Genomic DNA, 19,455 nt, shown 5'->3' with positions numbered 1-19,455 from the left:
TTCGAGTTTGAAATTAGAAAAAAAAAACCTATGGTTACCATGAATTGTTAGGGTGTGTTTGGGTGGAAGGTGTGGTAGCTTTTTTTTTAAGGTACCACCCTCTTAAAGCACATACCATACTTTTTAAAAGCAAAAAATACATGCCTTTTAGTAAGAAGTGTGGTAGCTTTTTGAAAAAAAACAACCACACCTCCCACCCAAACACCCTCTTATAGTGAAATGCCCGAGAGTATTTGTTTTAGAGGTGGAGGTTGAGGTTTGGGTGTGAGACCCACTAAAAAGTTATAAAAAACAAGAAATATTAACTTTTGTGGTTGAGTTTTGTGCATAATTGAGTTATACCCAACCATAACCACAAAAGCTAAACCAAACACACTCGAATCTTTTAATATATTTTGTAATTGTAATTTTTCTTCATGCTCTCATGAAGTGGGGAATTTAAACTTTAGGTTTTCATTATAGCTTGACCATGCATGAATGATTTTAACGGCTCTTTTTGCCTAATTGAGATTGTTACATTAAATTAATTTTATTTTTTGGAAGTTTTTTTATTCGTATTTATTTCATATACACTTCTGGTTATTTGGACTTCACGAGATGGCAAAATTTTGACCCGTCTCCTTTGTCCTTGATGATTGCCACGTGGGTGTGTCCTGAAAGGATAAGTGGAAAAGTCTTCATCGGATGTGATTTTGAAAAGGTTCAAAATAAGCCAATCAATTGTTTGATGACATGTGTTTTTGTATGGACGACCCACGTGTTGATGGCCGAACCAAAAACCATTTCCATACCCAAACCTGGTTAGGTTTCTAGATAAATTAATTGCATGTTTATGAAAATTTATTTTCTACCCATCTCTTTGAACTTGAAATAAAATGATTTCTATAATTTAACTCATTAAATTCTAGATTTGTTCTTTAAATATTACCAGTTTAAATCTCATAAATTTAAAAGCCACTAAAAACTTACATAATCACTAATTTTAAGATTTATAAAATTAATGTGCACGTAAATTAAATAAAACTTCTATATTAATCAAATAAAATAAAATGATGTCTAACACTTGCTATCATAAAACCATGTCAGAGTGATGGATACAAGTTTATGGGTCTAATAAATCTGAATTAACGATCTAGTTTGCTACAATAAAAAAAATCTCAGTCTCACACCTTCTTATTCTTCCATGGTGATGTGATCGAGTGGTTGAAAAACTTTATAAGAAAACTATTAATTTTCCATGGATGTTAAGCTTTGGAGTCTGTAAAACAAGTTTCTCATGTAAAGAGAAAAACTTCAATGCTTAAGTTATTATTTGAATTTTTTTCAAGTGATGATCAGATAAATATTTAAAATAAAAAAAAATAGAGTTTTTTAATACATGCAAAGAAGATGGGTGTTTTTTATCTTGTGTTATTTGTATTATAGAGAAGTATACATGTAAGTGTTTAGATTATTTTTTTTCTTAAAACCTGAAACTATATAGCTTGAAAAATATTTGACAAATATCTTTAGAATATTTAAAAAAATATATAATGAAATATATGAGAACATATACTCTTTATAAATAACATGAATAGTGATCAGCATTGCCATGTATGAATAGTACATGCAAATTGCATTGTTTATAAATAGTAAAATAAGATGAGATCAGATAACCTGGTTATATTAAGTAAAAAAAAAAAGAAAAGAGAAAGAGGAGCTCGATCCAATCAAGAGTGAGGACTCGAGACTTATTCTAAATAAATTTTGCATAGCAAACACTACTTATGAATAATGAATAATAAATAATAAATATTATTTTTAAATAGTAAATAAAACTGTATCAAATTAATAAAAAAAAATAGAGCTCGGTCTGATTGAGCCACAGGACTGAAACTCGTTTTAAATGATACAAAGATAAAGAATGAGAAGATACATTAATTAATGGGTCCAATCCAAAGGTAAGTCTCGCTCATTATGGCATACAAATAAGAAGATATACCAAAGAGGAGTTATATTTCGCTTTCGTTGCCTCGAGCGTTGTTCTAGATTTCGAATCCTTTCTTGGATTGGGAAAGCTGTCTGAACCTAATCTACCTAGACTTATCAGGGCTTAGCAGCTTTAGATACACGTGGCAGAAACCCTGTACAGGTTAATCTAAAATTAATTTATTTGAAGCGGGAGAAAGGGGATCAGCTTTGAAAATACTCGAATGGCACTTGATGTGGTCAAATCCCATTGGAGGCACATGCTCGAAGGCCCGACCTTGAAGCTAAATATCTGAAGAAGAAGATAAAATAATCGACGAAAGCAGTGCTTTTGTGCTGTGTTTTCTTTAATCAGCAAGGGATTGAGGGACATGTCACACGATTGATGTCTGTTTTTCCATGGATAATGATGAAGATGTTGAAAATCTGAGGTTTTTTTCATGAGAATTATTTGTTAAATGACGTGGATGATTGAAATTGGATAGCGAGAACACTTGCAAAGGAAGCTCGATGGAAGAATTAAGGACTCTTCAACAGCTATTCATCTCACTGGTCATTAATCATTATGACCTCACCAGGAGTTTCATGTTGAAAGTGGCGGAGCACACAAGTGATAAGATTAGAATTATCCCGCAAAAAATAAATATAAAAAAAATTCTCAATCATTTAAAATTAATAAATAAAATCACTTCCCTTTTAATTAAAATACCATTAGGAAACTATCTAGTTGGTGGGTCAGTAGTAAAAAGCTTGGGATCAAGAGATTTGTTCCCTCTGTAATCTCAGGTTCGAGTCCTATGGTTGCTTATATGATGTTCACTGAAGACTTATATGATCATTAATTTTAGGGTCCGTAAGATATATTAAAAAACTGTTTAATAAGTTTATAATCCATCCTAAATTAATTATGAATAAAATACTCAATTAATTACTACCTTATTTTGTAGTCTTTTAAAGTATTATTAAAATTATCTAGTTAAGATCATTCTAATGGTATCAAGTATTTTAAAAATAAAATCTCGGTGACCCATTATTTCTTCTTCTTCTTTTTCATTTCTTTCTCTTCCCAGATTACCATATATATTTTTTTATAACCTTGAATTCAATCTTTTAATCATTGGATATTTTTAAAATCTTGAGGTAACTCTTATTTAAATTAATTAATTTGTGAAAAAATTATATTTTAAAAAATAGATAAACAACTACTAATAAAAATAATGATTATATACAATAACGATATTAAAAAATATGATTATATTGAATCTATGCTTTTTTTTTGGTATACTTTAACTTAGTTATTTATAAAATAAAATAAAAAAAAAAGAGGGGGACGGAGGGATAGAGCAATACTGATGTTGCATTGCTACATTCATGTGACGATTGAGACACAAATCATTCCATGAGAATGAAGATCTCATTACTCCGAACGAAGCAACCATACCAATAATGCTGTGCCATCAATTATCACATTTCTTTTCACGAATCTAGACCGCGCGATTTGGGGATGTCAATTAATGGATAGCTGGGCCTAAGAGAGGGTGTTTCAAATATAATTTTAGTTAATTTTTAAAATATTTTTTATTTAAAAATATATTAAAATAATATTTTTTTATTTTTTAAAATTATTTTTATTATTAATGTATTAAAATAATCTAAAAATATATATAAAAAATTTAAATATAAAAACAAAGAAGTTTATTGTTCTTTTAGCACTAATACTGTGTTTGTAGACATCATGGTAATATTTTATTTAAATATTTGTTTAATAATTTTGATGGGTAAATATTAAAAATAAAATAAATAAAAAGTATTTCAATATCTTTAAAAATGCCAAACAATTATTTGACCGCATGTTATATCGCGATCTAGATGGCTACAATTGTTCCGGTGTTTCTAGGGGTCCACTGGAAATCTGCGGTGCCGGAAATATTGAATAAACTAGTGGCTGTCTCCTTGCGCCTTCCATTTTCAAAGAGGGCAACAACCTAAAAAATGTCGTCGGGCAGGCTGGCAAGGAAGGTTTTAGTTCTTTTCAAGTCTTGAAGAGATCAAGTGCTTGCATGGACACGTGGTGCTGGAGAAGAAAATTGCCTTGTATTTTACATTTTCTGGGAACTGGGAAGAGCACTGATTGACATGACCTGGCTGAATGCTATTGGTGGACATTGCCTTATGAAAAGAAAATCCAGCTCCATGATCAATGTGTACTGATTACGATGTTGGAAGCGGCTAGCTAGCTAGGTCTCACCTCGCATCAAAACAAGGTGAAGAACACTCCTAGATCATGGGATATGTGGGATGGATTGATTAATTTTGATGTTTATGTATTTTAAATTTAATGGCTGGATAAGAAATTAGACAGAAATATATTTTGTTTGAGAATATATTAAAATAATATTTTTATATTTTTTAAAATTTATTTTTAACATCAGTGAATTGAAATGATAAAAAAACATATTAAAAAATAATATTTTTAAAATACAGAAAAAAAACACTAATGATGATCATTGATATTACACGTGATTTGAGATTTATAGCAAGTTAGTTCAGAAGCTATTGGAGAAGACATCTCGCCTTCCTCTTGTCTTGGATTCTAATTTCTAGGTACTAGATTCTTTGACAACAATTGAAGGAATGAATTAGTGGCTGGTGTTCTTGTAATAATTTAGATATCATGAAACGGTGAAGCAATGGGTGCTTGCCTCGTTGTGGAATCAATTAAAAAAATGGTTTCATCACATCAACATAAATTTCCGAGAGTTTACAAAGACAAAAAATGGAAAAAGTAATGTTTAATCAAATTATTATTATTATTATTATTATTATTATACATAACTTTATTCTAATATATTTTTTGTTGATTTATAATGAAAAATGGAAGAAAATATTTTAAGAACAAACGGACTCTAAAATTTAGGGTTTTGTTTTTCCTCGTATGAACGTCACGGTATGGCCACTCCTTCGGAACTCTCTCTTGCACATGACTGCTTCTAGAGATAAGAATTAATAAAATGGGCAGTGACGTGGCAACATCTCTCTATCAGTAGAAACAAGTCATTTTCCCAAACATTTTTAATTTGTATTACTATTATATATACAATTAAACGACTTTGGCTAAGATTTGGTTGTTGTCGTTTGTTGATTGATGAAGTGAAAACTTTGAATTGAATTTACTTTAAATCGGTGGGTTATGGAAGCCACTTCCACGCTATCCTGTAAAAACAAGTGCCATAGGAGACTTTACGATGATCACATTGGAAACAAGTTGGCACGCATGAGAGAATAAAAAAGATTAACGGTGCATAAATCAAAATTAAAAAAAAAATCACAAAATTTTCAATTTAAGACGTTGAAGACATGTTGAAGTTCTAATTAAGGTGTGCATGGCAACATCACAAAACTTTCAACAAGAAAAAATCAATGAAATTCAATCACAGCCAACCTCGTGAACCTTGTGACCTCTCTCATCAAGGGCCGTCAATATATCTTTCACAATAATTACCCTTAAACGTCAAGCTTTTCACCGATGATATAATCCGATATAACAACCAACAACTCAATTTTTTCAAATTATCTAGAAAAAAAATAATTATTCTTGATTATTACATCATTTTTCATAAAGTAAGCTATCATGAAAAATCTTTATAAATATCTTGGGTTATTAGATAAATAAGTTATTCAACACAAATTCATTCAAGAAGTTTAGATAGAACACAAACTTCACAAATACACTCTCTTCTTTTTTTTATTATTTTCTTATTCATTCAATAAGTTAAACAGAACACGACCATTTCTTTATTATTTTATACATTGCCTCTTAAGCATTCATTAAGTTTAGACATAATACAACATTCACAAATATAGTCTCTCACCTTTTATACTCTCTTATATATTATTTCTCTTATACATTTCACTAACTTAAGCATCGAATGATCTCTCATTCTGATATGACACTTGTTTTGTAGGGGAAATCAAGTTCAAGAATAAAGTTTGCATTCAAATCCAAACACTTTAAGCTCAAAACACAATAATGAAAAGCCCAAATCCAATACGAAGTTTTTTCAAATTCCTTGTTGGAGATAAGAAATGATTTTAAAAGGTCAAATTGTCTATAACATTTATTAAGAAAAAAAAAAGAAGGGGGAAAAATTGAATCGACCTGGATCTCTTAACCACCATAACAAGAAAGTCCCATGAATGTATATTAACTTATAAAAAAAATTCTTTTGATTAAAAAAAATTATAATATTTTCTCATTTTCTTGATGTTAATTCATTCTAATTTTTGTGATCGAAGCCCACTCTTTCTTGTTATTATAGGAGATATAATGACATGCCGTTACTTTTTTCTTTTCATTTCCCTAACCTAACATGAAGAGGACCATGTTATAGAAAAAACTAGCTCTTGGCTCATGCTCGCCACGTGTAGAATTATTTTTTAACCTAAAAATATATAAATATGTTAGAAAGTTAAAAATTTAATTCATATTGGCCAAAACACTTTTTGAATATATAAATGATGACACGTTGCACGATATATTTTTTTAAAAGGTATTGAAACAATAATACACTGGATTAACTCAGACCAACCATGGTTGCCCTACAAAACTCGCAACGTGGATATGAAACAATGATAAAATCATGGAACCTACATCGAAACAAAATAGAAGGCCCAATTAATACAAACCAAATATTGAAAGGAAAAAGTGAAAAAAAAATAAAAAAGAACAATGAAAAATGAATTGAGTAAGCCTATATCAGTGGCCTACGCAACGCCTTAGATGAGACATATTTTTCAACCTTAAAAAGAAAAAAAGTTAAGGTAACGCTAGGATTTCCAAATAAGTGAAAGAAATTTGAAACCCGGGCAAATCTCTCTCTCTCTCTCTATATATATATATATATATATAAACCCCGATTTAATAACATGAAAAAACCAAGCAAACTAAGGTTGATCTTTTAAAATCACAACCCATTAAATCCCAGAGTTGGGCTAAAACAAAAGGCTCAATCTTTAATCAATTTAATTTTGAATGATAGAATTAGAAAAAAAAATAGCAATAAAAAAAATCGGACCAAACATGAAAATAAAAAAAGAATGAGGATAAAATTGCAAGAAACAAATAAAATCTACTAGTCATTCCAAAAAAAATTCAAAAGAGTGGGGATTAAATTTGAGAAATGACAAACTTAAGAAATATAAAAGTAAAAAACTTTTCAATTTGAAGTGATTTTTTGAAATAAAACAGAGATTGAATCTAAACGGAAAAGAAGTTCAAGGGTTGTTGTGATATTTTCCATAGACAACGTGAAAATTGAATCAGATGAGAGAGAAGTGAAGGGAAAAAAGAAAATCAAATCGGCGTCAAACCAGACATTATTTTCATACATGGACCACCTAGAAACGAAGAGAACATTGAGACGCATCAAATGACATGATGAAATAATTTTTACACCACAACAATCAGACACACGTGCCACCCGAAGACGATGGAGTGGCTGATGTGCTGACCGGTGCAAAATAAGTGTCAATAACTTTTCATTTTTTTCTAAGTGTCAAAAGACAACATCACCCCACAACTAAATAGCTATTAATAAAAAACCATTATGAAATGACAAATTCATCCCCACAAAGATGCTTTGAGAATTTTCATTTCAAAGGTGGCAGAGTCATTGCATTGTTCTAAATAAAGTAAAAAACCAAGAATGCCCCTGAGAATAGTTAAGTTAAGTTAAGGTAAATTTCGCTTTTCAGGATACTAAAATAATTCAATTGTATAAAAAATTTATGAAATGACAAATATGCCCCTTAACAATTGTAAAATGACATAATCAACCCTATAAAAATACCAATCTACCCTTAGAAGCTAGTTCAAACGGTTTTTTTCTTAAGAGCAAAAACTATTATAGTCCACAATACATCACGTCTAATAGACAATACTTTTCCATGCAAAATAGGTTTTGTTAATAAAAGTTAATGTATTCAAATATATAAAACTGGAGTCCTTAAAATCTAATAAAAACTAAAAAAGATTTTCTTTTTTTTCAATCTAAACCTAGTAGCAAAATTGAATAACGAACATGCTATCATTTAACAAATTAAATAGCACGGTAACAAAATTAAAATAACTCAAATGGATAAAATCAGAATTGGGTATTCAAATAGAAGAAATTAATAAAAAATTTGAGTATATCAAATTTACATTTTTCTATGATGAACAATTTCAATAAAAAATTTTATTTTTTTTATCTATGTTAAAGTTATCAGCTAAACGCAAGGCCCAGCTGCGGGTCAATCATTAAAACTATAATTTTTAAATTTTTAAAATCAAATAATATTATTTTGAATAAAAATTAATAAAAGTTCTTAGAGAATATTTTCCTGTCTCCCCTGAATTTGTTGAAATTAATCGAGTTTAACCCTTTTTATTATGTTAAATTTCAAAATTATTCAAAATAAAACATGGTTTAAACCAAGCTCCAAATCACTAGCCGTGTCGATTTTATAAGTTTTAAATGCTTTGGTTCTTTCCAGTTCAAGCCATGGCGAAATCCACTTTCTCCGGACACTAACGACCATGAAGCCCTCGTTTATGAATACGAAGCATCTCTGAAGGGCATTTATGCAACCCAAAAGGCAAAAACCCGTGAAGACACCGGTCATTGTCCATTTCACCAGTTAGAGAGACAAGCGAAAATCACCCCCCCCCCCCGGCTCTGTCTCTCTCTCTAAGACGACAGCAAGATCCTGGTCTACATCCGCCGTGCACCTGGCAAGATCTTCCCCTCCTATTTATAGAAACTTGCCTCGCTCCCTCTTTCATTTCTATCGAAACTCCATTGGTCCACGAGTTCTCCATCTCCAACTAAAAAAACCTATTGCTCCTAGAATAACTTTATTAAGGTCAAAAAATTTAACCTTACCCGTCCATGCACAAGACCGAATAAACTTACGTGTCCCTATTTTAGCTCTTGAGCATGAAACTTCTCGCCTTCTGATTTGATAATAAGCTGGGCCCAATTAAGTGGGGCCCAAAGAAACCCCTACAAACGCCACGTTGATAATCCCAACCAATCCCCTTCCTGTGCTGTTAAACTCCCTGTCTTCACACGTGTCTTCATCCTTCATGCGTGTCCACAGTCCCTATAAAATACCACCACGACACCACCTTGCATTCGGTACCTCCATTTAAGATAAACAAAGCGAGGGGAGAGAGAGAGATGGATAGTAGCGGAGGGTGTTGTATTGCAAGATATTCAAGTGTTGGAGGAGGGAACGGCATGTCAAAGGTGGACCGAATCATGTTAAGGTTCAGGCCAATAGCGCCTAAACCAGCCACGGCCACCTCTGGTTCATCTGTTTCAGGTGGTGGGTCATCGCCAGAAATGAGTGACGTCAGCCCTAGGTCTGGAAGAGGCAAGAGAAAGTACAATAATACCAGCAAGGGTACGAATAGCAAGAAGTGTAATAGTGGTGGTAATAGAAAAAGAAAGGTTTTAGGTGAAGAGAAGAAGGCGGTGGTCGATTCTGTCGTAACTCTGCCTCTTTTGCCGGAAATACCTGATCGGAAAGATTTCGGGACGAAAGAACTCAAGACTGAAGTGTTTCCGGGTTCCGTTTCGCCGAAGCCAGTAAAAAGTAAATGGCTTAGTTTTGATGGCAAAGTGAAAGATCAAGCTGGCCATCAGAATCACACGGTCGGCTTTGGTGTGTCAGCGGATCAGACGGTTGTGATGCCACGAGTGGTGAATATAGTGGGATCGTGTGTTACAGTTGAATGCGTAACTGACACGTGGGTGGATTTGGATGGTTTAGGGCGTACAGATGATGAGAAGAAGATTAATATGGAGAAGGACACGTGCCCAGGGTTTATATCTGACGGTTATGGGAGGGTGACGTGGGAAAATGAGGCTTATAGGAAGATGGTGGGCCAAGGGGAGGGAGGAGATCATCAGGTGTTTGTGTGGTTGGCGATGAAGGAGAAAGTGCCGATGAAGGTCACCATAGCAGGTCACAAGGCTTTCACATGCAGGGTTAAGGTGCAGTACCAGAAGCACGACACGTGTAGGGTTAATGGGAAGGAGAAGATTTCAATCGTTACGGTGCCGTGTGATGTGTGGAGAATGGACAGTGGTTGTTTTGCATGGAGATTGGACGTCAAGACTGCTCTTTGTTTGGGCCGGTAAAGAAGAGAAATTAAATCAAAGAAAACTCAGCTGGCGCCTATCTTGTGATTACGTTGGATTGTGCAGGTGTTTATATTATTATTATCATTATCAATATCTTATGACCTAATTAAGTAGATGTATTAGTTTTGTTAATTACCTTAAAACGATGCTTTGACATGCATGGACATGATGATGATGTTGATGATGATTATAACCTTAAAATTGTGGATATTCTTGGTTGGTCCAGCTTACCTAGTGTTTGCTTTTTTTAGAACTTTTTACTGTTCCCCCATGCTCCTATCATGTCATGTCTCTCTTTACTTGCTTTGGGTGTTTTATGTTCGCTCTTCAAGTATAATTTGTCGGGAAGACATTTTTGAAAGCAGAGCTTCATGTAATAAAAGATTAATTTAAATCATTTCATTAATTATTCTCTTGCGCTTGTTTAAATCTTTGTCGCCTGTCGTATATTACGATCTCCCATGGTAGCAGAGCGGGAGAAGGCGGGGGAGTTGCTTGGAAGTGGGCTAGCGTTTGAGGTGGTGCTTGCACGGCTTTTGATTGGGTTTCCCGTACGTTTGTTTAACATGTCTATGATAGGAGATTGTTTGGACGTTAAAAAGTAAGCTAGAGAGAGAGAGATGATGGTGGTGGAGGATGCCAGGGTGGCTTGGTCTTTTTCAAGAGGAGAGAGAGAGAGTGGGGATGTTCGTACAGGGCGGAAAGAAGAAAAAAGATGATGCTTGGAGACAAGGGCGAGGACATGAGCTGGGATCCAGGGCTCCACGTCCACACGGGGGGGGGGGGGGTAATTTGAAAATTTGGAATTTATCCTTTAATGTGCTGGTGTTGAGTGGTTTTTGCCGTTGTGATTTTAAAAGGTTAATTTAAGTTTAAGAAAAGTAATTGTCTTTGTGATTTCAAAAAATGTATACATTTAAATTGTTCTAAGATAGATTTTTGAATGTAAAATAAATAAAAAATAGGTTTTTATTAATAAAAAATAAGCTATTTAATTTCTACATAACCTAGGTTTGTAAAAGGCAAAAGTTATTCGGTTAATAAAATGAATTTTTTTTTCAAAAAAAATTATAACCACCATAATACCAAATTATAAGAAAATCTAAATAATTATAAGAAAATCTAAATGATGTGGAAATTATTATAACAATCTATACTAAAATGATTACTTTGCTTTTTCTTAATATAAACCAGAATTATGTCTTTTTTCATAAGGATTTATTGCTCATTACTGTATTGACGAGGGATAAACTGATTTTTTTACATTTATGATGCACGGTAAAATAACTATATTATCCTTGAAATCATAACATATAAAACTGATGTTCAAGGGTGTTTTATATATTCTTAATATTTCAAGCACAGTAAAGTGAATTAGATACTCAAAAGCATTTTTATATTTTTCATTCGGGTTATATAGATATAATATTTTAAAAAAACTAGTTAGCAAATGCATTGCATGTCTCAACGCGTGATGGGCGTCGCGCTATTCGAATGGCACGAATAGGGATGCTCGACAATCACACGCCTCTTTAAAAAGCGATGTTCAAATCTTTTTGATGACCCCTTCATTCTTAGACAGCATATGTTGTCAATGGAACTTCAATTTGACATCAGCTACCTTTTATTTTCTCTCACCTTATTTCATCTCTCTCCCTTCATTTTCACACTTGCACTTCAAGTTTTAAAAGCAGTCATTCAATTTGTTTTACCTTTAAATTTTGTTCTTGTTCTCTTTATTATCATTTGTTTTATTTTTAATAACTTATAAAATTGATTATCTTTTTTAATTTTATCCTCTTTTAAATTTATTTTATTTATCAAATTTGATTATTATTCTTTTGATTGCTATTTATTTTATTTTAAATGGTTTTTTATAAATGGTTTTTTTATGATTTAATCATCCTTCAGTTTTTTTTCCTATCAAATTTAATATTCATTCTTTTAATTGTTATTTTTTTTTACTTTGGTGATTTTTTAAAATTGATATTTTTTTAAATAAATTTTATCATTCAATATTAAATTGGTTTAGAATTTAAATTCTTGATTGAGTACAGGTTTAGAATTTCATGAGTTGCGAGCTTAGAGGATTAATCTAGATTTAGAAATTTCATCTAAGTTTACTCGCTTGTTTTATTTTTCTAAGCTTACGTTTTTTTTTAAGTTTTATGTATTTTATTTGATTTAATTATATATAAGTATGGAGATGAGTCGGAAGATTATAATATTGACTAATTGAGCACCAAATTGTTTTTTCATAACTTTATTTTTTTAAAATAAAAAAGAATTTTTAAGTGTAGCTCGCAGCATATAATAGGATGCGCACCTAATTAACATCTAATAAAAAGCTTTTTACATTTTGCTCTTCAAATTTTTTTAGGGCCTCTTTTTAATTATTATTTTAGTTTTTAAACTTAGGGTTTTTTTTTAGTTTTATCCTCGACCATTTGGTTTACTGGGTATTGAATTTCATAACTTGTTTTTATTTGTTTTCTATAATATTATTTCAATCTCATGACCCTGATTTTTAGTTATGTGGGTTAATAATGTTGACTCGGGTTAAGTTTTTTATCTTTTTTTAAATTAATTATTTTTTTAAATTGATCATTCAATATAGGGTTGATCGGGAATTGAGCTTCATAATTGTTTTTTGACTTGCTTTCTATAGGGCTATCACACTCTCATTATCCAAGTCGCGATTTTTACGGGTTAACTAGATTGACTAGATTCAATTTCATCCTTCAATATTGGGTTAATTGAAAAATGAATTTTATTATTTTATTATTTGCTTTTTATGGAGTTACTTGGTTTCCTAACCTAAGTTTGATATATTAACTAGTGTTGACTCAAGTTATTTTATTGTTATTTTCTATTTTTTTTTAATTTAATCCTTCAACATTAGATGAATTGAGAATCGGGCTTCGTAATGATTTTTTTAATTTGCTTTATATGAGGTTATCAAGATTTTATAACTCAGATCGCAAGTTAAACCGGTTGACTTGGGTTTTTTTTTTACCTTTTTTGTTGATTTTTTTTTCAATTTTATTATTCAATATTGGACCAATTAGGAATTGTGCTTCATATTTTTTTTTGTTTGTATTCTATGAGATTATCTCGGTCTCATAACTCAAATCATGAATTTTGTTAGTTGACTTGTTTGATTTTTATGTTATTTTTTAATTTTATTATTCAATATTGGATTGATTGGAAACTAAGTTTTATATTTTGTTTTGAATTACATTCTTTAGTATTGGGTTGATTAAGAATTAGATTTAATAATTTTTTTATTTTCTTTTTTTAAAGTTATCAGGGTTTTATGACCTGGATAGCAGCTTTGACAGGTTCACCGAGTTTATCTGAGTCGGTTTAATATTTTTTTATTTAAATATTTAAATAAATTTTTTATCTTGATTATTTTTTACTAGTCAAACTCTATTTTTTATCAATTATTTAGCTTGTTTTAAATATGTTAGGTCAATCAAATCATGTTAGGTCAATTCTCTTGTAATTTTAAAAACATTTTTGCTAAAAAACACATCAAATTGAATTATTTTTTTATAGTATAGCTCATGAAAATAATTTAAAAATATATATAAAAAACTAATTTAAAATAAAAAAAAAACTTTTTTTTAAAATATAACTAAATAGCAAAACCAAAGAGAATACCGAGACGAAGAGCCGTAGGCAGTAGTGTCTACGCTACAACTGTCTCTGTCTTCTGCAAGCTGTCTCTCCTGAAGCAATCTATGCATGCAGGGCAGTAACAGTGGTTTTTTTTCCCTCTGAAGTTTGATCGTTTTGGAATTATACTTGAGCAAGCTAAAGAAGTGTACTGACAATGGTGGTATAGATTTAACTAGAGCATCACGCAATTTTAAATGTGTCTCATGGATATTGACGGCCAGGATGACGTTATACTCAGGCATACGAAGAACATTTTACAGAATAATTAAAATATTAAAAAATAAAATTAAAAAAAAAACTAAAAAGAATTTAATCAAAAGAAAAGGAATTGGAAGATGGAATTCTTTTACCAAAAAAAAAAGAAAGCAAAAGAGAGGGCTCAACTCAACAAGCTAATCTTCAAACCTCTCCACCCGAACCCTTGTTTAGCATGGATTTAAAATTAACTCTTGTGATAATTAATTCAACGTAACATAATTAACTTGAAAAATCTGAAGATAACATGAACGACTAATAAAAAATATTGTTTGTATTTTTTAAAAAGAAATTCAAGGTGACATCATTTTTTTTAATATTAAGACGATAACATATTAGATCAACTCAGGTTTCACGGTTTAACCCACGAGTTAGATCATGGACATCATTAGGTTTAATAATTTTTAAAAATTATTTCTTACCTAATAATACTAATAATATGACAATAAAAATAGATATTTATAAAATTAAGCATTAATTAAATATAGGGAGTGATTGTTTGAGATTATAATAACATTATATAAAATAAATAAAATATTAAAAGATAGGAATGAAAGATAAATTTTTTTAAAAGAAAACATGGAAGCCAGCTCACATGAACAGTGAAGTAGCTAATCATGGAGACATCCTTGACATGGCTGGACTACAGATGTTTGTGAATCCAACCAAACATGTTGGTCGGCTTGGCCCATGCCTGACAAGTACTTAATACATTTTTCAAATGTACTTAGGTTTTTTAAATCTGAACTCTGAAGAGCTCCGTGAGTGCAGTTTGTGGACGCTTACCGGGATTGATTCGCGTGGGCTTCTTATGAAATAGCAGCGCTGACGATTGATGGGCTGGGCCTTTGGTCCATTATAATCCAGCTGATGGTCTACTGCTAATGTCATTGGAGCACGTAGCCCACGGTCGGATACCTTGCTCCGAATATTATCGTCTATCAAAACTAGTTCTGGATTTTCTTAGCTAAGGATTCGAATATATTATTATTTTAATGTTTAAAGAAAGTCATGTTGAATATTTTTTATAGCCAAATCACGTTTTTTTTTCCAAATTGATTGAGTTAAATCGAAACGCGGTTTAATTTTAAATTGAAATTTGATAAAAAATTAGATTAAGATATTTTAAAGTTGACCTACTAAATTGGAGGTGTTTTTTCTTTTTGAAATTCCATCTACCAATTTTATATGTTTTCCAATTAAACTTTTTTTGGCCTTTTGTTTTGAGTTATGGACCGATTTGGTTTTATAATATTATTTTTCTAAAATAGCATTATTTAATTATATAACAATAAAAATATATACTATTATTACTAAAAAGTAGCAAGGAAAGCAACAGCATAAAATTTTTAAAAAACAATTATGGTCCCTGAAAAGAACTTCTAATACTATAAAAAGATTGTTGTGCTCTTATTATAAAAAATCAAAGTAAAATTCAAATGGCGTTTAGTCAAACAACATCTAAAATATATTTTTAATTAATCCAAAATTTTGATAAATTATTTTTTTATAACATTTTGAATTAATTAATTTTATAAAAAAAATTAAATTTAAATGGAGAGAAAAAACAAAACTTATTTTCATGTTTGGTAGTATAAACTTTTAAAAAATCTAAAAACTTTAAAATTGGCTATGCATTTTATATATATATACTATGCATTTTATATATATATATATATATATATATATATATATATATTGTTTTCCTCTCACTTTAAATTTATCTTTCTAATTCAATGAAAAACTTTATCTTGTGGAATTTAGCTTCGAAATGATCAAATATTTATTTCTATATATATATATATATATATATATATATATATATATATATATATTTATTGGTGAATGCAATGCACATTACAAATTATGAGAGGCGTCCATGCCATTTAGGTGAGATGTGTTGCCAACAATAACACATGTGTCTTTGAAAGCATCGTGGTGTTTCTTTTTTAGAGTGGCGTGTGTTGCCAACAAGAACACGGTTTATTGCCAGTGATGTCATCTTTCTCTCTTCATCTCAAAACTAGTGTTGGTCAGGTAAATTTTAATAGTTGTCTTTTGATTTATGAGAATTTCCTCTTTGGTTCCTGATATTTTGATTTCAAATCTTTGTTTTTGATATTTTTATAAAATTTTTATTTGTTTTCAATTTTATCTTTCAATTGGGATATATCATTTTTTTTCAATTTGATTCTTATTCTTTTGGTTCCTTTCGGTAAATTGATTTCTCTTTTCAATTACGTCATTCAATAAAAAAATTATTTTATTTTTTATTTTAATTTTAATCTTCATTCATTTGGTTATTTTAATTTTTTTAGGTCCTTTGTTAATTTTTTATTTTCAATTTCACCTTCCAATAAAAAAATTATTTTAATTTTGATCCTCATTCTTGTAATTACCATTCATGTTTTGAATCATTTTGTATATTATCATTTAATATTTGATTGATTGAGAATTGATTTTCATGATTTTTCCATATCAGGTATTTATAGTCTAATGACTAAAGTCACGAGTTTGAAAAGTTAACGTGTGTTGACATCATTTAATTTTTTTCATCCATTTTCTTTTATGCTTTCATCATTCAACATTGTTTTTTTTTTAAAAAAAGAGTTGTGATTTTCTTTATTTTTTATCAGGTTATCCAATCTCATCACACGGATCGTGGATTTGAAGGGATAATCAAGGTTGACTCAGCTCTGATTGTCGAGATTACATGTTCGTTATGCTAACTCGAGCTGATCTAAACTAATTTTAGATCATTTTTATCCAATCTCATCTTTTTATATTTAAGAGGCTCAAAATTGAGTTATATATTTTTTTTAATAAAAATATTTTTTTTCTTAAGCTATCGTTATTGTTTTTTAAATTCAATTCTTCTGCCATCATTGTCTTTGTTTTATTATCGAATTAAAATAAAATAAAATCATATAACTGATCACTTACTCGAATCACAAATTTTCTTCATTTTTTATTTGCGATGACCATACTTAATTTCATGCTCGGAAAAACTAGTCTGGTCTCGCAGCATAATCCGGGTCCACACCGAGTCCACAAAGAGACACTTACGCCTATATAATTAATGATGTCGTTTTAACCAGGTCAAGCGGGTCTTATAAGGCAACTCGTATCTAGGTTTTCAGAACTCGATCTTTCTAAAGTTTGGAGTTTAATGACAGTGTTACATCACAAACACTCACTTACCGGCAAAAAACAAATTCCACCGCAGTAAAAAAGTGAGAGTGACAACGTCAAAGGGACAAAAAGATTTGTCCGAAGCTAAACAAGCTCGGAATCATACAAAATCGAGCACGTGGGAGGAGCACAAGAATAGCTCTCACCTGCCGCGTCACCTGGTCGTACAATTATAAAGCGTGCGGTTTTTTAACCATAGATATTGTTACTGTTCATTCTCTCGAGTTTCACCTTGGACTCCAATAATGCGATTTTTAAAAAAAGATTAATTTGATATTTGATCTTATATTTTATACAATTAAGCTTTTTTTTAATCCAAATTAAAACTTAATTGCTTGTTTTTATTTGTTGTGAGGATTTAATTGAAAGGCCCCGAACAAAGCGAAAAATATATAACACATGAGTTTTTTTGGATTTTTCTTTAACAATTCATTTCCACCCCTATTTTTTAAACTATTAGATGACCAATTCTTATAATTTTTAAAAATGATATTTTAAAACTATTAATTTTTATATTAAATAGTTTTATATGATAAGGGGATTTTTATTGGGTTTTTTTTACCTTCAAAACACCTAAAAAACATATCTAAACTAAAAAAAAATTATAATTCTAGGTTGATTTTGAGTTTTGGGCCAATTTTTTGCATTTTTAGAGGTCATTAACTGGTCTAACAAGGTTTTTATGATGTTTCCTAGTGTTTTTAGGTCAATTATGTATTGAAAATAAATTTTTAAGTAAAAAAATGAACCTCATTTCTCCAACTAGACCAATGGCTGAATTCTATGATTAATAAACGACATGTATTTATTTTTTGCTACAACCAGCTGGGGTGGATGATACGTCTACCTTATCCAACTAGACCAATGGCTTTTCTTTATTGAACCAAGCATTAGCCACGCCTAATACGTGCCTAACCTTGTTTTTTTTTTCAATTTTTTTTCATTCTAGCAGCCTTGTGTGTGTGTGTTTTTTTTTAAGTATTTTTTTTATGTTCTAATTAATAAACTTTCTCTATGATTTTTTGGATTTTTTATCCTTCATTAAATAAAAATTATTTTTTAATTATATTGAGTGATTTTTTTTTTGGGTTTAGTATGATTCATGTTTAATTTATATACATGTGTGTATTATATAGATTAAATATTTATTTTTTACAATATTTTTATCATGTATAACCTTAAATAATTTTTTTTCTTTTATCTTATTTAATAAATTTTACGTGTGTCAATCTCTATTACAAATTAATTTTCATAAAAAAATTCATTAAATATTATCCGGTAAATAATCCGTGTTGAGATATTAAATATATTGATTTATATTAATATCTTAATTTTTCCACTTATCTTTTTTTTACCATTAATTACTTCTTTTCATTTATTTACATAAAGTTTTATAATTTATTTAATTGAATGTGTGCATAAGTTTTTCAATTTATATTAATATTTTTTATCTAAAAAATACATTAAAAAATTCTATATGTTCATGTATTTTTAATCATGCGATGATGTTTTCATTTTGAGCATTATTCTTATAATTGTTTTTCCTTAAATCTATATATAAGTTTTTTTTTAATTTTACCTTTCAATTTAAGTTAATAATACATTATTTGTTTTTCAATTTTAATCCTTATTTATCAGTTATATATATATATATATATATATATATATATATATATTCCAGTTTGCTTTCATTGACTTTTTTTTCCATGTGATTTAAATAAACTTAACTTATTTTGGTTGCTGGGTCTTATTAGATTTTTGTTTTCAAAATCTTTGTGAAGCCTAAATACCAAATCTAGTGTCAACAAAAATACGTGTTTACCAACCCCCGATGATTTTTCTCTCTTACACATCAACCACCCTCCTCACCTCAAAATTACTTACACGCTCCCACGAAAACATTACACGTGTAAATTTCTTAGCAAACTTACACGTATTAACACAACACTGCGATTATACCATTGAATTATGCGGAGCGCGTGTTTTGTTATTAATCTTGATAAAGTAGAGTCTAGAAGCTCTATTTGTAAAAAACCCAACACGATCTACGCAGAATGGCAGGGAGTAAATCAGAGCCGTTAGATCCCGAACTTGACGGTGGTATAAGAAATCATTAGCCTTTAGCCATCAGATCTAACCCAGTGGATAACTAAACGGTGAGGATTGT

The 19,455-nt window shown here is 30.1% G+C and overlaps 1 protein-coding gene across 1 annotated transcript; it reads left to right on the top strand.

Annotated features, from left to right (window-relative positions):
• Positions 1–9,141: 9,141 nt before the first annotated feature.
• LOC133678322 (uncharacterized) lies at positions 9,142–10,382 on the top strand. Its single transcript, XM_062100614.1, has one exon. The coding sequence runs from the start codon at positions 9,189–9,191 to the stop codon at positions 10,152–10,154; it is 966 nt and encodes a 321-aa protein (XP_061956598.1). The 5' UTR covers positions 9,142–9,188; the 3' UTR covers positions 10,155–10,382.
• Positions 10,383–19,455: the final 9,073 nt, after the last annotated feature.

Source organism: Populus nigra, chromosome 18 (assembly GCF_951802175.1).
Source record: "Populus nigra chromosome 18, ddPopNigr1.1, whole genome shotgun sequence".
In the NCBI taxonomy this organism is placed as follows: domain Eukaryota; kingdom Viridiplantae; phylum Streptophyta; class Magnoliopsida; order Malpighiales; family Salicaceae; genus Populus; species Populus nigra.
The sequence above is the reverse complement of the archived record's forward strand: the minus strand, read 5'-3'. Positions and strand labels throughout refer to the sequence as shown.

What these genes read in the sequence shown, in the direction of transcription:
- LOC133678322 (XM_062100614.1), top strand. Translation starts at nt 9,189, where the DNA reads ATGGATAGTAGCGGAGGGTGTTGTATTGCAAGATATTCAAGTGTTGGA.